Raw genomic sequence first — 27,054 nt, 5'->3', positions numbered from 1 at the left:
TTAGTTTGGTAAGAGTAAGGAAAAATAGAAAAAAGTGATCTATAAAAAATACTTTTTGACTGTAAATAATTGTAAGGAGTAAAAAGTACCTTTTTTTAATGTAATGAAGTAAAAGTAAAAGTACTGATTTTTAATTGTACTCAAGTAAAGTAAAAATTCCCAAAAATAATACTTAAGTACAGTAATCAAGTAAAATTACTCAAGTACTTTACATCTCTGGCATTAACACCTAGTCTTTTTATGATCGGATAGCTACGAAGTGACCAGGTGTGAAAAGCCCCTAAATTATGTCAAAGATGATGCTTTTTGTACAAGACATTTTGTTCTTCTCTATATCTGAATGTGTGTATTGTTCTTCTGGTTAAAATAATTTTAATACACAAAACAGGAGCCCTAAAGTGATGTGATTCAGTGTGCAAAATCTCTGTGCACCTGGAAATAATTAATTCGTTTCTTTTGATGCCGCTTTATTTGTCTTTTAAATTTCTTTAATACAACACATTGTCCAGGTGACTCAGTCCCTTTTTTATAATCCTCAGGGGTTTCTATGTTGGTGGTGTACACTTTCCTTACAAGGTAATATACTGTAAGTCAGAAATAGTTACACTGTAAATATATCAAATATTCACACGTCATAGTGACATGCATTAATATTTTGTTTTCTGGCTTGGGAATAGCATCACATCGGCAATGCAAAGGACATGGATTTGATCCCAGAAAAAAACACACAAAGTAGTTTGACACTTCATTAATTAGGGTTAAAGGGATAGTTCACCCAAAAATTTAAATTTAAATTCTGTCATCATTTACTCACTCTCATGTTGTTACAAACCTGTCTAAATTTCTTTGTTCTGATAAACACAAAGAAAGATATTTTGAGGACGGTTTGTAACCAAATCGTTCATGAGCCCCATTCACTACCATAATATTATTTTTCCTAGTATGGAATCAATGATGCTCATGGTCAGTTTGGTTATAAACATTCTTCAAAATATTGTCCTTCGTGTTCTTCAGAATAAATACATTTTTACGGGTTTGTAGCATATGTAGCGACATAATTTTCATTTTTGGGTGAACTATCACTTTAAACCAGGAACCCTGTGGAACCCTGGGTCCTGGAGGGCCACTATCCTGCAGAGTTTAGGTGTGTTCGACTTCATGCGGCGCCGGAAGAACCGACAACTGGATGACGTCGAAGTACCGCGAGAGCGAGACGAAATTAGACTTCGTATGATTTCTGTAATTGTTCTCGCGGTACTTTGACATCATCCGGCTGTAGGTTCTTACGCCGCCGCATAAAGTCGAACAAGCCTCTTATTTCCAACCCTAACCAAACACACCCGAATTCAATTTTCCAAGTAATCCTGAAGACTTGAATTAGACACACCTGAAATTAGATTTTCAGGTGTGTTTAATTAGGGTTAGAACTAAACTCTGCAGTACAGTGGCCCTCCAGGACCAGGGTTCCCCACCCCTGCTTTAAAGGAATTATTGAACCACCATCATATTATTTATTACAATATTGATCCAAACATAAGCTGATCAAGCGCTTGCTTTCATCTTGTTCAGGGGGCTGGGTTATCCAAAACAGATTAGGTAGGGAGACCTGGGAGTGTTTTTCTGCTGGGTAACAATATCAGATTAACCAATAGAAAAAGTCACAAGGGACAAAATCCCTATAACAGTAGCCGTCTCTATTGTCTCTACAGCATAAACATAGAACATAAGGTAAAAGGACCAAAAATATTTTGAGGTAAGAAATTTATTTCTGACAATGTTTAATAAAAAAAGTTATCAACTAGTTTTACCTCACAACAAAATGTATATACAAGCTTTTTATCTATACATTTGTAACTAACCAAATGGACTAACCAGATGGAGTCGTCAATTGACTTTTGTTGGCTCTCAAAACTTAGCACAAACTGGGGCAGTAGCAGTTCATTTAACTGTGAGAGTGACATATACATAAATGCCTGTAGTGTTTTGAGTTATGTTTGCCTATGTGTTTAATGTAAACTTTATATTTGTTTATATTTCTACATAAGGTAGTGTTTTTACTACACATTTTTTACTAATTAACTCTTAATTAGCTTGGAATGTCAACCTGATCACATGGGAATTTGTATGTATTTTACAAGTTGGGTAATTCAAATTAATTTGTGCGAAGTGAATCATAAAATAATAATAATAATAATTATACCTCATCTCTAAACCCAACGTCACAGGGATGAAAGCAAATCTTGGAAAATGTAGGAAATTACTCGTACAAATTCATAAGAACCTTAAGATTGTGTTGGGAATGTCAGTGTTAAAAGTTTGATTGTATTAACCTGGTATACCTTTTAAAAAACTTTGTTCCTTATGTGCCATTTTTGGTTTTATGTGTGACCTGCATCAGACTGGCACAGAACAGACTCTGGGTGCTTGCAGGTTTGCATGTAGACTAAATTGAGCCCCCCCCCTCCTTTAAAAGGGGAGCAAATTTAGCGTATATGGACATGACATATGGAGTAAAACTTGAAATGTACATTTTTAGAGAATGCATTTGTTACTTAAACCATGTTTATATTTTTCTAAAACCCCTGATGAAAGAGTCCAGACATCAGTCTGTTTGGGAGTAATACGTTTTTGGGAGACAACATAATTTGTAGGAATTATGTTAAAGTGCCCATATTATGACTGCTTTTTCACAAGTTAAATAGGTGTATGAGTTCCATAAAGCATGTTTCAACAGTTGTTTGCACGAAATAGCTTGTAGGAAAAGATTGTTACCCATCTCTAGTAGCCTCTGTTTCAGTGCTGTTTTGAGGTGGTCATTACATATTTATGAGCTGCTGCTCCTTTGATCACGCCCCACTACTAACATCATGTGCCCGTGCGCGTGCTCAGTGGTATCGTGAGCAGTACAGATCATTCTGTGTTATTTTTATATATTATTATTAAGGGTTTATGTTGCCAACAGACAAATTAAGCAAAAAAGTATCACTAATAAGTACACTCCAGTAGAAGAAACTCATGACACACAATGATTCGAGAGTAAATTGTGATGTAGCAGTCTCAACAATACACTCATTTTCTCTGGACAATGCTAACATATTCCCGTTATAAAACATTTTCAAACGCATTATTTTCGCAAATGACAGAAATTTAGACCCGGCGGGGGATGTATACTGCTTGTTTCTTGGGAAAGTGATAGAGACTCGGGGGTACGTTAGCCTCGTCAGAAAAGCCAGGTCAGTAAGGCCCGGCCTCGGTTAGTTTGGCAAAACACTTTTAGTTTAGCAGAGCACAAGTACTTAGTTCATGTAACGTTAGAATTGTAAAATAATGCCGTTAAATTTTTTTTAACTTTCGAAACCACGCTACAAACTATCTAGCCTGCAAAAAATATCTATGTAGCCTACTTTATAGTAATGTTATTCACATAACTATACATTTAAAAGGTATAATTTACGGGATTAGCATCAATGTTTAGTCTCTGTTTTGAGATACAGATGCTCTAGCATCATAAATGTAGTTTGTGACTGAAGATGACAACATGCAAAATGTAACGTGACTTCTTACCTTTTGTTTTGATATATCGATCGCGAATCGAATCAATTCTGTTTCAGATCTGTGAATTACCCATGAAAGTCCAATAAAATCCAATGACCATTTTTGTCCACAAATGCGTATAATCCATGAAATATAGATACATAGTCTGTTGTTTACATCAGATTTCGCATGAACGTCTTATCGCCTACAATCTGAGGGCTCTTTGCGTCGTAACACACTGTACTGTATATAAGATTACTCCAGGTTCCAATAAACACGCATTAAAACGTTGTTTTTAAAAGTAGGCGGGAGTATAATCCATAATATCCAAATAGCGCCGTTATTTCCGTGAGACATGATAACAGCATAGAGGTTATCAGCGAAGTGACTGCTCTGTGCTTTCTAGCTACCTGGTGGGTGGAGACCTGCGAGTGGGGTGGTGGGCGGAAAAATTCAAACAGAATGTGACGAAACGGCTAGTTATGTCACAACGGCGCTGAGTTTAAACTCGTGCAATCTGAGACTCAAGGCTGAGGACATTCAGAAACCTGTATCTCACTCAAAACAGCATGGATAGATTTTTTTCCAAGTTTGTATGTGTGTGGGAGCATCAGAGACACAAATGAACACACCAAAACCCAGAAAAAGTGAGTTTTTCATAATATGGGCACTTTAATCAAAATCCAAAGCTGTATAAATTTTTTGTTCTGATGAACACAAAGAAAGATGTTTTGAGGAAGGTTTGTAACCAAATCCTTTATGAGCCCCATTCGCTTCCATAATATAACTGTTTCCTAGTATGGAAGTCAATGGGTTTCAATTAGTTACAAATATTCCTTAAAATAGTTTTCTTTGTGTTCATCAGAACAAAGAAAATTATGCAAGTTTGTACCAAAAAACAGCATTTACTACACATAGCCATATAGTTCACTGACAAGCTAGCCAATATCACATTCATTATCGCAGGCGATTCTTCCGCGATAATAAATGCAAAATTGCCCGGCCGTGTACAGCTTTGTGTAGTAAATGCCGCTCCATCTGAAAGCAGGTGATGGTGATTTACTACTAATCACAGAGCTTTACTAATGAGATGCGCATGACAATCCCATCCGATATACCGCCCAACCCTAAGTTTGATAGCAAGTTATGTACATCCACAGTACATCTAAAACTAATTGAAAATCATTGTTGATCTTCCTCTCAGTGTGCAGTGATTGCTGTGACAGCAGTTATGAACATGAGTTTGTTTGTGCTGCTTCTGCTGTCAGGTTGGTGTCATCATTTAAATCTGTTTTCACAAGTAAATGTGTGCACATCAGACTATGTGAGCGGTGAGGAGTGGGAGCGGAGCGAGGAGTGGAGTGGCGTGATTTTGCCAGGAGTGAGGAGCGGATATTTGAATGTCGGAGCGTCAAGATTTTCTCTCACTCCGAAAAAGCTCCACTATTGCTCAGTCACGAGCAAGAACCAAAAACACTGTGAGACAAGGGAGGGACACTAAAAAATTTTCTAAACATATATTTTGGCCCCAATTGCATTTGTTTTGTATTGTTTAACTACACAAACATTAATATAATATCATGTTATTTATTATGTTTTTAATTATATTTTACTGACCCCCTCGAGATTTCTGCCTTTGCATTATGATGGACGAATTCATAAGTTATTAATAAGTACAGTTAAAGACAGATAGAAATAAAGAGTTTCTGAAATACTACAGTGCAATGGGGAAAATACAAATGTATTTTAAAAGGTAATGATGACAAAGAACGCGAGTGCGGGGAGGTGATAACAACATCAAAAGATTCCTTGTGTAATGTTAAAAGGCACATGTCAAGAAAACACAAGTTTTCTGCTTACACTTGGAAAGAAAATCTAAAGGTCGGTATTAATACAGCTTTAACAACCTAAACCAACAACACAGAAAAAAAGAAAAAGCCATTTAAATTTGTAAATAATTTGCGACATTTACCTTGCCACAGCGTGGTCCGTGACACGCTTATGCCATATGCTTTATTAGAGTTGGACAATAAATTGCGCATTCTGCTACAGAACTGCAAGGCACTCTGACATTTTAACGAGCCAACGAGGTTGGTGTTGTTTCAAAAGAGAATTAAAATTTACAATGGAGCGAACGCGGAGCGAGGTGTTAATAAGGAGGGCGTGGGGAGGGAGCGAGGAGCGGAATATTGTACACCCAGAGCGGAGCTATTATGAAATGCTTTGAGCGCGGACGCAAATTCTTTCCACTCCACTCCGCTCACATACTCTGGTGCACATGCATATATTTAAACATGTTTATTTCAACAGGACTACTGTGCAGCGCTTCTGGTCTTTTGCGAGAGTATCAGTACATAAACAGGAATATGACATGGACAGATGCTCAGAGTTACTGTAGAGAGAGATACACTGATCTGGCTACTGTAGACTCGATGGGTGATGTGAACAGGATCATCAATTTAGTGAATGCAACGGATGGGTACCGAGGATCAGTGTGGATTGGACTGCAGAAGGCAGCACAGAATCGTTGGGTTTGGTCAAATGGAGAAGATACCATTTCACAGTACAGTCCATGGGGCACAGGAGAACCCTTTGGAAGAGGAGATTGTGTTTCAAATAGCAATAATGCTTGGTACGATTGTGGGTGTGAATACTTCTTACGTTTTGCATGTTACAATGGTAAGTCGGTCAGTTTACTGGCTAACATTCAGCTTAACTGAGAAGAAGAGCTGAGATCTGTTTTTATTTTGCATCTCTCAATAGAAAGTACTGGATATGTCAGAATAGATAATGCGACACCCTGGACAAAAGCACAAAGGTACTGCAGACGGTATCACACTGATCTGGCCACTGTCCACAACTTTCAAGAGCAGCAACAGTTACATGCAGTTGTTGGAAAATGGTTTAGCTTCTGGATTGGTCTGTTCAAGGACTCTTGGCAGTGGTCTGATCAGTGGAACCTTACCTTTAAAAATTGGGCAGCAGGACAACCATTGGAGAGTTATGGTGACTGTGTTGCCATGTTGGTTGCTGATTCTGGGAAATGGGTTCGAGACAGTTGTGACCAACAATACCATTTCATCTGCTATGGAGGTGAGTTTAAGAAATTAATTACTAAGGTCATTGGTTAAAAATAACAGTGAACACATATAATAATACAAACCAGTTTAACTTAAATACACAAATCCTTTCTGCCAAAGTGTAAACCACGTAAAGCAAACAATAACTCTTATAAACTGATATCACATATAAAATATTAAAAAAAAATATATATATATATATATATATATATAATAAAGTTTCCTTTTTATTTCTGTAGAGGCCAAGTTAGTTAAAAGACAAACTGTCAGACTGAGATTGTCCAATGATGGAAGATACAACTTGAATGATCCTTTACTGCAGACTGCCATTATGAATGAGGTTTGTCTCAATCTTGTCATCAATTAATGTTAATGTGTTAAAAAATAACTTACCCATCTATTTTCTTTGTTGTCAATTTGACCCCAGTCAAAGTTTAATGTCTGTAAATACACGATTGACATTATTTTTGACATCACGTTTTCTAATTTACTCATTTCTTGCTTGCCATTTTTTGAAAAGTTGCCCGCCAGCATTTTTTAAGGATTTTCACAAAAGTTTCACAAAATGCCTTCCAGGAAAATGTTCTTCTTAAAATATATAAACATATAGATATATCAAATGAAAGAACAGACCCTCTGCTTTCAAACAAACAATAAACAAACAAAACGGGGAAAAGGTTTCATTATTTCAAAGATGAAATAATTCCCTTTTTTGAAGGAATTTTGTTAGAGATCAGATTTAGAACGATTATCAAAACATACATAGAGTTTAAATGTAGTAAATAACATTTTGGCTTTAGTTTTTTTCATAAATTGTTAAGTGGATAATCTAATGAATAGGCTATTACAGATTAACATAAAAATTCATCAGGAACACTTTTTTATGCAAATGTTTTTGTCAATGGCGGGGAAAGAGTTAATGAGGACAACCTAAAACATATTTACATTACAGTTCTTTATGAGTTAAAGGCCGAATCATTGTGGAAATGTCACTTAGAAAGAACATACTAGTCTCAAATAAACTGATAGAGAATTTTAAGTCATTTACTTAATTAAGACATGTTAATCCAACATGATTTACTTTTTATCATGTTAAATCTGCTAACTAACTACACTAGCATAAATTATTCCCGTAGTCCTAACTGGAATAATTTAAGTTGTTTTCTACTGTTGATGATTCTCTGGGGAGCTCCATACAAAGTAATTTATGGTCCTTGCCAATCTGTGCACATGTGCACTAAAATGACTTTAAAGGTGCAATGTGTAATTTTTAGAAGGATCTCTTGACAGAAATGCAAAATATTATACATAACTATATTATCAGGGGTGTATAAAGACCTTTTTATATGGAACCGTTATGTTTTTATTACCTTATGATGAGACGTTTTTATCCACATACACCAAGTGTCCCTTTATGTGGAAGTCGCCATTTTGTGCCGCCATGTTTCTACAGAAGCCCTTAAAGGACAAACTTTTTTTACTAAGTTGTCTCCGGCGATAACATATTGTTCTGGTGGCGGTTAACATAGCTTCTCTATGCGTTTCAAAAGCGAGGGGTGAGCAGTGGACTGAGCCGTTGGTTGCAATTCGCAACCTCACCACTAGATGGTGCTAAAATTTACACACTGCACATTTAAAAAAAAGTGTTTTTAGTACAATTTGATCTTAAGAAATAGTTATGATTCAGTTAATCATGTCTGGTTTAATTGTTGGTCAGAAATATGTTGTTTAATTGTAACTTTAACACACAATTTTAGAGATCTCTGTATGAGAAACCTGCTACAATGGTGGTTAATCAAAAATACTGGTTTAAATAAAGTTTATCTGATTCTGTTAGGATTCCTCTGTGTGAAGTGTAAGTAAATAAGTAGAGTTTATATGTTCATTTCATTTTAGCTTTCAATCATGTGGAACCAATGTATACTATTAAATCACATACTGTAAATCATTTTTTATTATTATCGTAGCCTATTGTGTCATGATTGTTTAAGTTTTATTTTTTTCTTGCTGGTCTATAGATAAATAAAAAGCTAAAGAGCCTTGGACTGACGAACGCACGGATAAACTGGAGAAAGGATGAAGATGGAGAGGTGTTTCATCTGAGTAAACGTAGAGTCACAGCCAATCCAAATACTACATGTGATAGGCACCCCTGAACTGTGGTTTTTAATGTAAAACTTTAGAAAAGCTTCAAGAAAATATAAACCATACATATTTCATATTTAAGAGAGTGATGTGACCATGAGGTAAATGAAATCTCTATGGACTTAATACGGTACACTAATTCTCCAAGCTAGTTTATGCAAACGATAAATGTTTTTAGTATACAGGTGCATAATGTGAATTACATAATGTTAATAAAATGATTTAGTTCTTATCAAATACTATAATATTTTTTTTATTAATTATAATAATAAAGAAGCATGTTCAAGATTAAGCAGCTAGAATACCTTGACTACGTCTAAGGCAAGTGTACACATCTGTTTAAAAATTCCTAGTCTGTTTATATTCTTTTGTGTGTTGTTTTATGATGACTTTAAAATAGAGCTATAAGTTAAAGTTTATTATTATTATTGTAACATTATTCACATAATTAAATTTGCAGGAACAATCTGAATGTTCTTCCCATTTTCAGGTAAATCTTAGACATCTGTTCAGTACTGTGCAAAATACAACACTCTTTTATATTGATGATTTATTTAAAACTAAACATAATGCAGAATAGTATTTTGAAAATTAGGAAAAATATAATTACATTTGATCAATTCTTGTAATGTAGGGTACTATGTAATATACAGAAAATATACAGTTGTGGACAAAATATTGGCACCCTATTTTATTGATAAACATATTTACCAAAATATAAATATTGGTAAATATGAGCAAAGAAAGCTGTGAAAATGAATCTACAATGTTTCTCCTTTTGAGCTTTAATTTTAAAGTTTTACAAAAATACAATGTTTGGTTGAAGTAAAACAATTGCAATATGGGGGGCAGGGTTTATTAAATAATTAATTTTTTTCTACACACTGGACACAATTATTTGCACCCCTAGAAATTTTTGTTAAATATTTCTGCAGTATATTTACATTGATATTAACATTTTCTTAGCACACCAAGGAGACAAGAAACATAATGTTGTCCAGTCATGGCTTTCAGTTTCACAGGAGAATAAATATCAAATCAAAGAATGCGAAAAAGTCTGCACATCCCAAACACCCAGAATTGGGGCATCGAATAATAAGTCACAGAAACAACAACAAAGAAGCCCACACTGATTAAAATACTCCAAATATAATTTTGACCTTCAGGTTTTCATCAGACACGTGTCGAAATTCCTGCCGCCCATGGGATTCGAACTACCAATCTCTGGGTTACAAGCAAGTCTCGCTAACCACTCAGACACACGGCCATATCATTAGGCACACTTATTGCACTTAAGTGTGCCGTTTCCTGGACAGGGATTGGACTAGTCCTAGACTAAAATAAATATAATAAAATATAATAAAAAATAATTTTTCCAAACTGGAAACAACTTGCACTGACATATCTTAAAATACATCATTGCCCTTTGTGTTGCTTCAAAATGCACACAAGTAATGTTTTTAGTAAGGCATGTTTGTTTAAACTAGTTATATTTCCTAAATAAACTAAGTCCTAGTCCTGCCTTAAACTAATCCCTGTAACCATGTGTCCCTCTGGTTAAACACTGGCCCCTCCTTGGCCCCCCTAGTGAAATTTGTCTAGAACTGCCGCTGAGCCTTGGCCAGGAGGGGTTGATGTCATTAGGCGGTATCCATCGTTCAATGGGTGTTTCGACCCATATCCACAACACCCTCCTGATGATGGGTCGACAGTGGTGGCCAAGTCACTGCCGATCTTCTCCTCCTGGCTTCTAGCTCAACTCCTCCCTCTTGCTCCATAACCAGTAAGAGGCTCTTTCCGCAGCCTCCCTCATCCTGTGAGCTGCTGCATTCCTTTCCTTCCCTGTCATTCCAATGGTGATGCGCTGCGCAATCGAGTTACCCCTCCCACTTCTGAATGTTTTACTGAGATTTCTAATCCCATCCGAATTGACCATAAATATTACAGACGTCCTGTGGTAAAATTACATTATGCCATAAACCCCTGTAAAACTAATCCCGTCCAAATAGGGCTTTAGAAACATTGCAAGACTACGTCCTATGTTATCTTTTACGGTGGCAGAAAAATTGATGAACACCTTTGTTTTCTCCCGCATTGATTACTTTAATGCTCTACTGGCAGGTGTATCAATAAATACTCTTAATAAATAACAGTATGTTCAAAATTCCGCCGTGAGAATCCTGACAAGGATGAGATCCAGGGAACATAATCACTCCTATTTTGGAGTCCTTACATTGGCTCTCTGTCAGGTTTCTTGTAGTTTTTAAAGTTCTTATGCTCACTTATAAGGCTCTTCACGGCCAAGCACCTCATTATATATCAGAACTCCTAACAGTCTACACACCAGGACAAGCGAGAGAGAGCGAGAGAATCTAACTGCAAGTAGGTTTATTAGTAATATTCCAGAAGGGCAGGCAAACAAATCCAAAGGGCAATCCAAAAGCGCAAGGGTCAAAACCATAAACCCGGGTCGCGAGGCAAGGATGGGCCCGGGTCCAAGGGCAAGGACGAGCCTGGGTCGCGAGGCAAATGTGGACGATTCAACACATTGGCCATGTCCTCTGTGTCCTCTGCCTCCTCCATGCATCCAGGTACTACCCTCCCCCAAAAAATACTAAGGGGAGCTTCAACCATCCTGGGAACAGGAGACATTGGACACCAGGGTGGTGCTGGTGGTGCTCTAGACCTGCAGACAGAGAGAGAGAGGCTGGCATAGCCAGGTGGGCAGACAACATGTCAGTGAAAGCAGATAATTCAATAATGTCCATCTTGAGCCAGGCAGAGAGTTCAGAGTCGACCATTATAGATAGGGCTAAGAGTGTATATGAGTCGTGCATGGCTTTTTTGGTAAAGGCCGAGGGTCTATGGCGCTTGAGAATGACAATACTAGCTGACCTACAGGACACAGGGATTTCAGGGGTAACCATTTTGCCCTTAACATGAAACTCAGGAAACTTGAACACAGGCCTCATGGTCATGACAGAAAATTCAGGAGACTTAGGCTCAACAGACTTGGTCGAGACAAGAAGTTCAGGGGACTCAGATTCAGACTTTCTAACCAAAACAGGAAGTGCAGGTGAACCAGGCGATTCAGGTAAGCTAGGCAATTCAGGTGGCTCAGAATGTGCAGGAGGCCCAGGTTCGAACCTTCTAGCAGTGATAGGAAGTGTATCAGATGATTTGGATGATTCTGTTTCAGGGTCTTGAAAAACATCACAGAAAACAGAAGAGTTGAAAGCAGACCACACACACCACAGAGCCAAAAAGAGATTAATCACTCTTAATTATTTGGGTCATTCTACAAAAAAGGTGGAAATGCTTGTCCCTTGCTTTTGCAAACCCCTTAATAATTTAATTTGACCCAAAAATCCCATAATGATATATATTTAATAAATATAGACTGTCCTTAAAATGATGAGAGAGTTTATTTATTTAATTTTCTTTTTTCCCTTTTTTAAACTTTTTTTTTTTAAATGTCTGGTCCTGAAAATTGCCCTGTCCCTTTGATCATACATGGAAGTTGAACTGTGTACTTACTATTTAAAACCATGTTTTTTATAAAACAAATCTAATTTACATTTACCTTTAACCCTGTATGAATTTACTACAACACTGAAATGGTAAAAAAATACACTATTAATATGAATAATATCAAATTAATATTTGTCCACCAAATTTATGTCATTGGTGTTACCCTACCCAACGCACCTTGATTTTGAAACAATGCATCCGCTCTTTGAAGTTTTTCTTGGGGCAAGAGGTCAGTGGAAGAAGTGCAGTGGAGGAAGGCAAAAGGTTTGTGAGATGTCTTACCTTATTTGTTTAAAATATCATGATATATCTAGATAAGATTTTTTTTGGATATCATTAGTGTTACTCTTTTTTATAGCTGGGAGTGTTAAGATCTTTACATAAAAATATGTTATACTGAATAAGTATGTGATTGTTACATCTCTGATGAAATAGCACATGGCTAATGGCAGCCATTTTGTAAAAATGTTAGTTTTTTGTAAATTGTCATTGGTGTTACTGTCATTGGTGTTACTTCCCTAATGAGTACTTCCTAAGCATTATTCCTTTAACTGACCAACATAAAAGCATAAAAACAAAACAAGATGGAAAAATGTTTAAGTTTTATCATATTCATTATCTATTATTATATTCTAATTTTGTCAGGTATTGAAGATACAACGTCATGGATTCTTTATTAAAATGTATTAAAAAGTTAAACGTAGATTAAGCTCTCCATTTTGCGGATTCATAGATTTGACAAGTTAATTATTGTTATTAAAGAAGTTTTGGGTATGTTGAAAGAAGTTCATTTAAGCAGATTTCCATCACCCGAATTCCACCTTTTCTGTAGAATGACCGATATATAGTTTTTCGTTAAATTACAAAATCAAAAGTGTATTTTCTAGATTTTCCACAAAAACAATTACTTTTATAGCAATGGTCTTACAGTATTGATAAATTATTTGACAAATAAACAAATGTGGATGAAACTATCTGGAGCAAAGTTAACACATTATGGATACCTCTAGAAAAAGGACATTCATAATAAATTTTATTTAATCACTGTGTTTGTGTTTGCGTGCTGTCCAGAATAGAATTCCGGTGATACTGCATCAATTTGCTCCTCATCTTCAATGTAGACTGGCACAGGCTCCTTCTGGGCAGAATGCTTGGAATAAGCGTCAAATCATTTACAGTAGTAAATAAAAAAGTAAGAATGAAATAACTGAAAATCTATTTACATCTCTTTAGTGGGTCATTGAACAAACAAGCTACTGTTTTTTGTCAGCCAAATCGTCATAGATAAAAATATGTAAATAAGAGTGCAGTTAATCATACATATGGGATTACATTTCTTTTTGTCTGTTGATATATCAAAAACAAAAACAACTAAGGATATAACTCTTACATTATCTTAGAATAATAGAAATGAAAACATTTTACCCATCGCACCATGACCTTTAAAATTATACCACACATGAATATAAATATATACATAAGATCATATTCAGCCGATACCCATCGATGTGAGCCTGAAAGCTTGGGGGAAGTTTTAGGCTGAGAGAATTTGAGTTGAAGAGATCAAAGGAGTCAAATGCATGTCAACAGCCCCACCTGAGGGTCAAATGTAGATGAATGGAACCAACTGAAGTTTTATTGTTTTACAATGTCTCTTCATAAACAAGCCCAAAGTTGATTAACATCCGGTCTTACAGCAGAATATAGATGTCCTTAAAATTAGCCACAGAGATTGGCCACTATGCTGTTTGTAGGTCAGCAGATAGTAAATACAATAACATGCATTATTTTATTAACTATATATTTATATAACTGTATATATAATCAGTTATATCCAGTGTTATCCAGTGAGATGAGTGGCATGGCTATACATACTTTCATCCTTTACACGTTTCTCGTCTTCTATCAGTTTTCCTGACCTGGACACGTGGTGTCCTTTATTCTCAATCTAATCTATCTATCATGTTTTTGTGTTAATGTAAACTAGATGTTCTCTCGCTCTCTCTATCTCTCATTTCTGCAAGGTCTAACTGACCCGGCATCATCTCGCAGTTCTGAGTGAGATGTTAGTGTCACGGAGTGACTTTTAGGGCGGAACCAAAAGTGAGAAGAAAAGTTCGCACGGACCGCATTGTACAAACACCCACCACTTCCGGAAAATCCCGGACAATGCAAATCAAGCATAACTCGCAGCAGGTGTGCCAAACAACGTGGCGATCGCCGATTGGGCGGTTTGAACACCGAGGGGAGTATAAAAGGAGCATTAACGATACAGGAAGTGCAGTTGTTTTGGGAAGAAACGCTACGAACGAGACGGAGTGTTCGAGTACTGCGGTGGGGTGAACAGGCAGCGGCATCTTGTGGATTCACTAAGCGAATGTGACGATTGGGAACAAATACCAAAGCAGGTTTGACAAAAACGAAGTCTGAGAAGAAGTATACTTACCAGTTGTGTGTGTTACATTAAAGGCTTTATGGGAAGACGATACCAGGGCGAAATCAAAGCATCACTTCCGGGCATCTGGTGAGTTGTCGGAGAGGAGAGAGAAACGGAAAAGGAGGATTAATATTACTAGAACAGTGAGTAAATTGGATGACTTACCTTCGTTGTTTACCTCTGAGGATGAATGCATAGATTTCTGTTGGAGTGTGTAACAGCTGTCTAGCGGCCCCACCGTGGATGACGAGACGAGTGGGTGAGCTGAAGCATAGTAGGGCAGACGGACGTTATTTGTGGTGGCAACAAAGTCAGCTGGATCACTGACCGTGCCAGCGACCGCAATCCCCTCTAGGGCAGATCCCGACCAGGTGTGGAGTACCGATCTTATAAAGTCACTCAAGTGTGTGTAGTGCAGTGGGTGAGTCTGTCCTTGACGTGTGTGCACCTGAAGTCTTACAGTGTTGTGCCGTGTCTCTTGCTGTCTGTACTCTCCCTCCAGGTCGAGAGGAGCCCTTCTGGAGAGATCGTAAGCTGCCGCGGTGGTGGCCATCTATTCCATACCTGCCCGCTCATAACTCCGACCCCCGCCTGCAGCCTGAAGAAAGCAGAGTGAGAACGCCAGTTAAGGTACTGTGGGAAGATTGTGGGGAATACCATATTGTTGGAGGGAAGTATTGAATCGTCATAAGAGAACCTGACTGCTGTGTGCATCCCTGTATTGTGGAGCGAGTCTAGCTGTTCATACTACTATCTGGATTCCTGCCCTGCCTGTAGAAGAAGGGAAGCGGGCGTGTCTGCCCAGCAGCACGGACCAGAGGCAACCAACCTATCTGGACTCGTCTACTGAGACAACATCGGCCATACTCTGCCCAACGCGCAGCAGCTTGGAGTTGATAAACCCCCCCTCATCCTCGAATGAAGACAAGAGGTGACGTATGGTTTCTTCATCTATTTGTTAGGACCAGTCTCATAAGCCATGTAAAGTCAGACCTAGTGACGCTACTGAATACTTACCGTAAAAACGAGCTAAAAGCCAACGTACCTTGTAAGCCCTGTAACCCCAGAGTGAAGATTCAGCGACTCAATAGAATACCTGCCTGTAAGAACGAGCTAAGAGCAATTTACCCCACATAAGCCCTGTAAGCCCAGAGTGGAGATTCAGAGACATTACTGCATACTAACCTGTTAGAACGAGCTAAAAGCCAACTTACCTTGTAAGCCCTGTAACCCCAGAGTGAAGATTCAGCGACTCGATAGAATACCTGCCTGTAAGAATGAGCTAAGAGCTATTTACTCCGTATAAGCCCTGTAAGCCCAGAGAGGAGATCCAGAGACGTTATTGCATACTTACCTGTAAGAACTAGCTAAAAGCTAACCTACCTGGCATAGGCCCTGTGAGCCCATGGTGAAGATTCAGCAACGTTAACGACTACTTACCTTGAATTCTCCCTGAGTGTCCAGTAAATAGGTCTAGTCGCCGAGGAGGTTACCTGTCCGTCATACACGATGACCCGGCCCCCAGTGGAACTACACTTACCTCTGTCACTTACTTGTGCCTTCAGGAACTCCTGTTCGCCGAGAAGTCCACTGGAGTGGAGGTGTTGTCCTGGTGCCCCGCGAAGCTAGACCTGAGGAGCAAACTACTCCCCAGTGACAGGTAGTCGTTCTCCGCCTTCTTCATTATTCATCGTGTGTTTCTGTCTGCCTTCAGGAGAAGAGAAGGGCGACACAAGGAAACAAACTCACCAGAAAGAATCAAGGGTCCATTGGGAGTTGATAAGAGTCCTGCAAAAGGGACGAAGGAGCTCCGTCCCCCTCTCCCCCTGTGGGCACTTACCCTTGACGTCCCGCTTCCTCAGGCCCAGTCTCCTCCTGTGGAGAAGAGATTTTATTTTAGATTCCCCTTTCCCCTCCCTGAACTTACTTTTAACTAATTTAAATAAAGCTTGTTTTAATTATACTTATCCTTCACGTGTGTCTGGTCATTGGGGTGCTCTTGGGACCTCCTCGAGGTGGAAACTAGGAAGGGGCGTGACTCACAACGTTAGTGGTCCGCTCCGACCTGTGACATTAGGTGTGTTGACTTCACACTGGGATTTGTAGACCCATCAGTAACTTAACTGAGTACATGGTGACATAAAACGATTGGGTGCCCCGCACATGCTGTCTCAAACTCGATCCATTTGGTTGCATTTGATCTGGAGCCATTGTTTCCCCTCTTATTGCCTGGTGCCCCAGGGCACTTGCTCAATCCCATCTATGGATAATCCGGCCCTATTTAGATCTCTTTTGACTACAAACTATTTAAATACCAAAACAAGAGCCCTACAGTGACAAGTGATGTGAATCAGTGTGCAAAATCTCTGTGCCCCTGGAAATTATTTAGTCATTTCTTTTGATGCCGCTTTGTCTTTTAAATGTCTTTATTACAACACATTAGTTTGTGTCCAGGTGACTCAGTCTCTATTTTATTTTCCCAACGGGTTTCTATGTTGTTGATGCACCTTTCCCTTACAATGTAATATACTGTAATCAGTGTAAATATATCACATATCACTTCATGGCCAAAATGGTGATATGCATGATGATACTTTATGTTGTCTTTAATAATTTATAATTTCTGGTAGCCTGGGTTTCCCATACTGCCTTGCCCGCAAATGTATTCACGTTGCAAGTCTAGCATGGAAACTATGGACCTTTTGTGCCCCTGAAAGAGGGAACCAATCACAGAACGTGTGAGTGGGTAGCAAGAAAATGACGACGTCTATGCAACACACCGAAGCAATGCGTGAGCAGACGAAAAGTTACTTTTCAATGCATCCTTAGACAGTGTTCAAAGTAGTTTTGAACGCAAGTTTATTTAATAAAGAGCAACTTTTGGCGTTAAACAATTTCATATCCAAGAAGGATGTTTGGATATGGCAAGATATGATAGCGTTTTTAGGACCAGAGTTTTGTAGGACCAATCTGCTAGGCATCGTCATAGATGAAGTACAATTAACTTGGTAAGTGGTATTTATTCATATCATATTGTCATTATGCCTGTACTGTGTTTGTCACAGTGCCAATAAAATGTGTTGCTTTTTAAAATCAATATACAGCTACCGGTTCAGTTGCATAGCTTTCAGCTGTATGCAAACGTAAAGATAAAAGTCGTTTACGTTTGAATTGATGTCGCTCTACATACGTCATCTGGTATAATTGATATGATTGGCTATGAGCTACGTACAGACGCATTTGATAGACATTCGTAGCGCCCAATGAATGGCTCTGGGCATTCCTAAACCATGCCTCAAATACGAGAAAATGAGCATATGGTTCCCAGACCACGTCTTATTCTTTATGAAACTGGTCTGATGTTAGCCAGGCTACATTTCTGGCGCCTTTTACATTTATTTTTTTAAGACATGAGAAGTTTGACACTTCATTAGTTAGGGTTAAAGAATTTGTTTTCAGTTGAAAAACCATTTATACAGTATTAATCACAAATATTAATCATAGATCAAAAGTACAGCTTTGCCCCTAAAGAGTTCATATTAATACCAAATGTATAGATATCTGTACCTAATGATACATAATAGGATCTTTTTAAAGGGTGGGGGTGCATATTTTTTTCTAACAGTGGCCAATCGTGTACAGATACCTGCTTTCTTGTTGTTTAGGGGCTGGGTTAGGGAGGGAGACCTGGGAGTGTTTACTATTAGATTAGCCTATTAGAAATTGGCAAGAGGGATGAAATCACTATAACAGTAGCCGTCTCAATTGTTTCTATAGCATAACATAAAAGATAGAAGGACAAAAACTATTTTAAGGTAAGAATTTTATTTCTGACAATGTTAATAAATCAATTAATCAACCAGTTTTACTTTAGAAAATACTGTATCAAACTGTATATACAAGCTTTTTATCTTCACATTTAAATGTCTAGACATTTGATGACATTTGAAAACAGATGGGCTTTAACACTAGTTAAATTGAAACGTGGCACAAACGGAGACAGTAGCAGATTTGAAACAATAGTGACAAATACATGAAAATGCCTGTTGTGCTTTAAGTTTGCCTATATGTTTATTGTTAACTTTGTATTTGTTTCTGTTTGATTACTGCCATTTTTATTTCTGCATAGGTTAGTGTTTTTTACAACCCATTTGTTTTTACCAATTAATTTATATTATGGAATGTCAACCTGATCTCATTGGGAATTTGTATGTATTTTACAAGTTGTCTTATTTGTATGAATTTGTACCAAGTAAATCATACAAAATATATATGTTTATTAGAAAAACAACAACAATAATACCCTAAACTAAAAAAAACAAAATCCTCATCAGTTGAACATATTTTAATTGCGTAGCAAATCTCCATGTAAATAATTACATTAAATCAATGTGATTTTCTAAACATGATTTTATTATGTTTACTTAATGTACTTTTCTTTCAAATCAAACACTACACCAGATGAATGTATTTTAATTACATGGCAAATTTCCCCGTAAAATAATTACATTAGTATCGTCGTATCTTATCATTTTTGTTGGATACAATTGATACAAACTTGGCATTATTAAATTGACTTTAAAGCAACACTAAAGAGTTTTTGCTCTTTGCTCCCCCTACAGGTTAGAAGCAGAATTGTCCATTACCTCTGCCGTAAATACTGCAGCATAGCTGGCTCTGATTGGATTGAAGGTCTGCCGTAAAGCACATTTTGTAATTTTCACTCGAACTACAGGACCGCGACCCGAACGTTGGAAATTTCTTTAGTGCGGTTTTGGCCGATAAAGGGCTGCAAAGCGAATGTGAAAGTGCCGTTCACCCTGTTTCGAGTGGATGAATGACTAAAACTTTTTTGGAAACGTTATTTTAAGGTAAAAAAAACTCTTTGGTGTTGCTTTAAAAACAAACTTATCTTTATTATATTTTTATTCAAATTAAATGTATCTTTCTTATATTAAACCAATGTGTTTTTGCCCGCATGTCAAGCTTAATACATTAAATCCAGTACATTGACCCAATCCAAAACTTTCACATTAATAAAAAATTTTCTTGAATATGTTTTAACTTAAAAAAATACTTTTTCAAAATCAGATTGTTTACTTGAAAACCATAGACATTATATACGTAGACTAGACACCTCATGACGTGCTGGGAGGGTTTGTGGTGACAGAGTCGTCAAAGAAGAACAAGAGGGAAAACTCTGATTCGTTTTTAGCAACAGTCACTAGATGGCGCTTCAGTAGCGCGGCCGCTATTTGGAATGAAAGTTCTCACAGCCAATTCATTCTCAATTCATTCATATTAAAATTAATTTAATACCTAATTACATAAAATACCTAATTACGTAAAAATTACATAAAAATTGTGTACTACAGTACTTTTTAAGTAAAAGTTAAAAAGTAGATATTTAATGTACTTAAATATAAACCAAAAACTTGAAATTATGAAGTGGAGTAAAAATTATGATAATATGCTTTGGAATATAAGTTTTCCAAAGAAAAACACTGATAAAATACAGATACTTGAAAATTTACTTTTATGTAGAAAGTAAAATACTTAAGTAGTGTCTGCCTCTGTCAATATGCCATACTTAAAGAGCATAATACAAAGTATTTTAGCATGAAAGCAGTATTTTTCAATGTGTGACAGCGTCCTGTATCATAACTAAATATCTGCCGCTTATAAGGGGAGTTATGATTATTCCTCATTAGAAATGAATGCAAGGGAGCGCAGTGGAAACCCATCCAAGATGGCGGCCGTGCGATACGTCAGCTCCAATAGGCAGCTCGGTCTACAAGGTGTCTACATATATAATGTCTATAGCCATGTTTCCATCCACACGTTTTTATCCGAATTAAGTGATATCGAATGAAAAATGCGTTATGGAAACAGTAAAATTCGATTGAATTTCATGAATATCGACTCAAAAGAAATACGTTCGATCTCATCGGATTTTATCTTGATCGATATATGGCTTATGCGATAAACGCTGATGGAAACGTTATTTGCCGAATAAATAATGATTTGCGATTAACACTCTGGGGTCGACGGTGGCGCGGGCGCCGCAAACCCTTTATTTTTCAATCACTCCGCAAAGAGAGTTAGATAACTCTGCTGATTTTGGTCATACAGATATGATTTATACATCATTTAAAACGTTAAAGTGTCTAGTTTTTTTCTGCCCACTCCCAATAAAAACAGAATGTTGTGCTTTTCGCAAAATTAAGAAAATAAACATGATGCGTGTTTTGTTCTCTCTCCCTCAGTGAAGTCCTTTCAGAAACACGTCAGAAAAATTAACTGTAACTTAAGGAATACTTGTCATATCAACAAAAGATACATATCTACATAATGCTTGGAATGTCTGCTTTTGGAAGATGTAAGTGAAATCGAAATAAAATATTTTAATTCGTTGTTAACTGTGTTAGAAGAGGGAGATGTACCGTCTTTCTCGTGTTCCTGCATTATCTATAATGAGCCACGCCTCGCTCCATTGAAGAGAAGAGCAGAGATCATCCATATTCATTAGTCAACCCCAGTCAATGGAGACTCCGTCTCTGTAGCCATTCAGTCAGTGGCAGTGCTGTGTTGAGTTTTAATCCAAGTGTTGGTGACATGACATCTACTTGTTTACTCAGACTGTAACTTAAGTTATCTCCAGACGCGAGTGTGTGTGCTTCATCAAACAGACGCAATCGACGTCCAAACGCACACACAAATACCTCATATTTGACGCGCTTTGTGGTATCATTATAAGATATGCGATTGTAAACATCACATATACTTGTTTACTCGCGCCTAAAGTTATCTCCAAACAGACGCGAGTGCGTGTGCTTCGTCAGTGACGCGATGTCCAAACGCACACACAAACAATATGCCTCATTTTGACGAGCTTTGTGGTAATATTATAAAAGGTGTCATTGCAAACATCACATCAACTTGTTTACTCGCGCATAAGGTTATCTCCAAAAAGAGGCGAGTGTGTGCTTCGTCAGTGTGACGGGATCGAGGTCCAAACGCACACACAAATACCTCATATTTGATGCGCTTTGTGGTATCATTATAAGATATGCGATTGTAAACATCACATCTACTTGTTTACTCGCGCCTAAAGTTATCTCCAAAAAGACGCGAGTGTGTGCTTCGTCAGTGTGACGGGATCGAGGTCCAAACGCACACAAAAACACAAGATGCCTCATATTTGACGCGCTTTGTGGTAAAATTATAAAGTATGCTCTCTCGCCTGTAAATCTCCATGCGCTTATTTTTTCTTTGTGATTCCGTCAGCCTCTGTTGACGGCCAAACGCACACACAAACACACAATGCTTCATATTTGACGCACTTTTGTATTAAGACGGATCTAAACACATCTAAAACCCTGTTTGTTCGCGTATATCTCTGCACGGTAAGTTTATTTAACGCAGGATCACGCATGGGAAGGCATTTCTTTTGTGTTGCTTTCACAAACAAACACGTAACAAGGCGTCGTCTTACTGCCCAAAGGCTCATTAGCCTATGCAGCTCATTATGCGTTTAGTGTTTTGTTCTTCAGCTGTCAATCACAGACTATTCAAGAGCTTCCAGCCTCCTTGCATATTGCCTTCCTAACCAAAAAGTGACTTTGAAATTGTAAATCAATATTATTGTCTTATGTAAATGAGTAAGCAGAATGATTTTCACATCATTTTAAAGAAAAAACTCTAGACTACTAGATCCTGTTTTGAAAAGTCTTGGGAAAACATGTTTAGTATGAGTTTTTTTTACTTATATCAGTCACTTAAAAATTTAGCTTTTTTAAAAACCACGCATAAACATTTTTTTCTCAAAAATACAAACATGTACATACATGTTAATCATATAATATAGTAGCCCAGTTTGTGCTGAACACAGTGTTATAAGACTTTTGCCATTATTATGTTTTTAAGCAACTGAAAAAAGCACAAATGTCAGTGCATGTCAAAACTTCTCCAGGGCCTAAAAACCCCTTAGACCCCAGAGGGTTAAGGTTTAGGTCCTTTTATGGTTGCAACCCACACACAAAACAAGAAGAAAAAGTTTTAGGTCATTTCCGCTCTGGTGGCACAAATGGCGTGTGTCAACAAAGTCAGATGTAAGTGGACAAACGACGAGACGAGATTCATTTTAAATTTAATTTAGCAGAGAAAATAACGGCTATAGAGCTGAAGATCTTTGCCCGAACCCGATGGGTTCGGTCGGATTCGGCCTTCATTTCTAACATTTTACACGGGCTCGTGCTCAGCCTTTGCACGGTAAATGAGCGGTCAAGTTCAAAGCTGCTGAATGCCCTATCAGTAAGCGCAGGACCACGCTAAAGCCATTTACAGTGGATTTAATAATTTCCTCAACAAAAATGCCTAATCTTGGTGAGTAAAGGTTTTTTAATTTATAACTAAATATTACTTAGTCTTAAATACATAATTTAGACTAATGTTGGCATTAATGTAAAGAAAGTGCCGAAGCAAATACCACAGAACCTTTATCCTAATTTCGTTATTCCCAAATAACCATCTTATTCAGAATGTATTGTCTTAATTTAATTTGTTAAGAAATAATTGTTTTTATTGGCATGTTGGCCTATAATGTATTGCATATGCCTATTTAGAACGAGATGTTACGATGTTACAGATGACTTATTTTTTTCTTTGTTTCAACTTCCAAGTGACGTGTAGCCCAGTTAGTCATTAATAAATAATGTTAAAACCTGTGTAAATTACTCATTCTTGATAAAAGCTGTTTGCGTGCGCAAAATTAAATAATGTATGGCTATAAACGGGTTCGGGCTTTTAAAAAGCTGTCAATCTAAATATACTTTCGGGTTCGATTACAGCTCTATTTTAGATAGGAACTCGAGAAGGAAATGTCCAACAATGGTTATGACAAGACGTGGGACGTCCTCCGGAGTAAATGAGGCGCTCAAACAGCGATACGTGTTTCAAAAAAGAGAGTTCTCTCGCAACGGTGCCGGAGGGAAAATAAAAGCAAATTCGACCTTGATGAGATGGATCCTCGGCCAAAGAACCCTCGTAGCTTTATTGGCTTATTAACAACTCTAAAGATATTTTTTCGTTCTCATTTACGTTAAGAATTGATCCGGACTATCATTTCAGGTTAATGCCTCCGTTGTCGTTGGGCATTTACATGCATCTGCAGCATCATAGCAATTTGATGTTAACGTCATTTTCTTATTATTATAGCTTGATATGTCGCTATCAGCTCAGCTGGCACATAAGCACTTATAACTTGTGAAATGCCGCAAATTTGTCTAGCAAAACTTTGTTCGCAAATGTTTGCTTGAATATTGTGCGATTCAGTGCGAAAATGAATGGAAACACCTTCAAATGTCTCAAATCAATTCGATATACCAATTTGATCGCAAACCAGCATGTGACGTCATTACGCACAGGTTTTGAAACACACTTTCACCAGCTTTATTCGCATAAGTTTTTTAACCGAACTTCAGATAATTCGATTGACAAGTGGATGGAAACTTAGCTTATGTTGAAAACAGGGTCGGCGCCAGAGAATAGCCTACAGATGGGCCTCCATGTTCACCTTATTATTTTATAATTAGTAGTAATAGTATGTTGTTGTTTTTTATAAAAATGCTTGGTTCTGATTGGCCACTCGCAACATTCCAAAATATTTTATTCCAAGATAACAACCGCCTGAAACTTACACAGCCTCACCTGGGAATTACCAGCGAGACCTTAACAGGGACAGTTTAATATCTACAAATAATACAGTTTAAATATGCATAATTTAAAACAAATAAGAGATTTTATTTTAAATGATTAAACCTAATGTTAGTTTTTTGACTGGTTTTGTGGTGTCTTGGCTTCACCCATTAGGAAACGTTTTTCCCTCGAAGAATGTTTGTATTTCTTAAAAATAGCTAATAAAAGACATCAAATCAAAATGTTATGTCTATATATTTACTCGTATACCAACTAGCTGTGGAATTAGAGGGCTTGTACAGCCAGCCAGGTTGTTATCGCAAAAAAATCCCTGACCCTTGCTATAGTAAAACCATATAACTTATCATGATGCTGAAGTCCAAGACTTTGCATGGATAACTCACGCAAATCATAACCAGCACATAACTAAAAAAACAGCAAAAGAAAACAATGTCACCGATACTGTCAGTGTAATGTGATGACTTTGGCTGGGTTTGAACCCGGGTCTCTGGTGTTCTAAGCGTGGCGTGTTATCTGCTGAGCTAACTCCCAGACATGCAGTTGTGTTCAAAATTATTCAACCCCCAATGCTGTTAAGGGTTTTAGGGAATTTAGTGTACATTTGTAATTGTATTCAGAATGAAATCCTACAATGACTTCTTAAAGAACCATATGCAACTAAAATGACATCAATTGGTTTTGTAATATAGTAGTAAATGTTTCTTTTGTGAATTCTTCATTGACACAATTATTCAACCCCTTAAAGAACTACCACTCTGAAGAACAGAGGTTCATTGAAGTGTTTTCAATCAGGTTTTGAAAACACCTGTGGATGTCAGGGTACAGCAATAAAGCCTAATAAGCACCAATTAGGCAGCTTTAAAATGACTATGATACTCAACTCCTTCTAAACATTTACTGGTGTGGTTACAAACATGGTGAAGTCAAAAGAATGGTCCAGGAAGACAAGAGAAGAGGTGATTAATCTTCACAGGAAGGGCAATGGCTATAAGAAGATTGCAAAGATGTTAAACATACCAAGAGACACCATAGGAAGCATCATTCGCAAATTCAAGGCAAAGGGCACTGTTGAAACGCTTCCTGGTCGTGGCAGAAAAAAGATGCTAACTGCGACTGCTGTGCGCTATCTGAAGCGTAGAGTGGAAAAAAGTCCCCGTGTGACTGCTGAGGAACTGAGAAAAGATTTATCAGATGTGGGTACTGAAGTTTCTGCTCAGACAATACGGCGCACCCTGCGTACTGAAGGCCTCCATGCCAGAACTCCCAGGCGCACCCCCTTGCTGTCTCCAAATAATAAGAAGAGTCGACTGCAGTATGCCAAAAGTCATGTGGACAAACCACAGAAGTTTTGGGATAGTGTTCTGTGGAAAATTAGAACTGTTTGGGCCCATGGATCAACGCTATGTTTGGAGGAGGAAAAACAAGGCCTATGAAGAAAAGAACACCTTGCCTACTGTGAAGCATGGTGGGGGGTCAATCATGCTTTGGGGCTGTTTTGCTTCTGCAGGTACAGGGAAACTTCAGCGTGTGCAAGGTACCATGAATTCTCTTCAGTATCAGGAGATATTGGATGACAATGTGTTGCAGTCCGTCACAAACCTGAGGCTTGGGAGACGTTGGACCTTTCAACAGGACAATGATCCCAAGCATACCTCCAAATCCACTAGAGCATGGTTGCAGAAAAAAGGCTGGAACATTTTGAAGTGGCCATCGCAGTCACCAGACTTAAATCCGATTGAGAACCTCTAGTGGGACTTAAAGAAAGCAGTTGCAGTGCGCAAGCCTAAGAATGTGACTGAACTGGAGGCTTTTGCCCATGATGAATGGGCGAAGATACCCGTAGATCGCTGCAAGACACTTGTGTCAAGCTATGCTTCACGTTTAAAAGCTGTTTTAACTGTAAAAGGATGTTGTACTAAGTACTAAGATTGAATGTCACTTGGGGGTTGAATAAAACTGAAAATGATGTGAGCACAGAAAAGACATTTGTGGTTATTTCATTATAAATGTTATGTTATATTTGTCTGACCTACACATGCCTCTTTGATGTAATTGTAAGCAGGATGACTGAATGATCAAAATCAATGTCAAACCGGCCAAAACAATCAATTTCAGTTGGGGTTGAATAATTTTGAATACAACTGTATTTGCTCTGCGTAACAATATTCCTTGGAATGGAATACACCCCTTTATATCAACTTCGTGGACTTCAGAAAGGCCTTCGACAGTGTCCACTGAAACACCCTCTGGGAGATACTGCGCTCCTATGGAATCCCATCAAAGATCATCTCAGTCATAAAAACATTCTATGAACATTTTAAGTGTAGTGTCATTATGGGAAATGACCTCTCTGAATGGTTTTCCGTGCAGTCCGGAGTGAGACAGGGGTGCATAATCTCCCCTATCCTCTTCCTAATCGCCATAGACTGGATTACAACCAACACCATAGCAGACAGACCCAGAGGCATCCAGTGGACTCTATTCTCCCAGCTAGAAGATCTTGACTTTGCTGATGATCTTGCTCTCCTATCAACCAACCAATACAACATGCAGGCCAAAACTGATAGGTTAAACCACTTTGCCAGGCAAGTTGGGCTCAGTATTAACACC

At 37.8% G+C, this 27,054-nt stretch overlaps 1 protein-coding gene across 1 annotated transcript; it reads left to right on the top strand.

The window, feature by feature from the left end:
- The first annotated feature begins 1,398 nt into the window (after positions 1–1,398).
- On the top strand, positions 1,399–9,928 carry LOC129441610 (macrophage mannose receptor 1-like). Its single transcript, XM_055201262.2, has 6 exons — positions 1,399–1,753; positions 4,739–4,802; positions 5,845–6,213; positions 6,298–6,627; positions 6,854–6,954; positions 8,633–9,928. Exons 2-6 carry the CDS (start codon positions 4,766–4,768, stop codon positions 8,768–8,770), a joined length of 975 nt encoding a protein of 324 aa, XP_055057237.2. The 5' UTR covers positions 1,399–1,753; positions 4,739–4,765; the 3' UTR covers positions 8,771–9,928.
- Positions 9,929–27,054: the final 17,126 nt, after the last annotated feature.

This window comes from Misgurnus anguillicaudatus, chromosome 2 (assembly GCF_027580225.2).
Source record: "Misgurnus anguillicaudatus chromosome 2, ASM2758022v2, whole genome shotgun sequence".
Lineage (NCBI taxonomy): Eukaryota > Metazoa > Chordata > Actinopteri > Cypriniformes > Cobitidae > Misgurnus > Misgurnus anguillicaudatus.
This window is presented reverse-complemented; position numbering and strand designations above follow the sequence as displayed.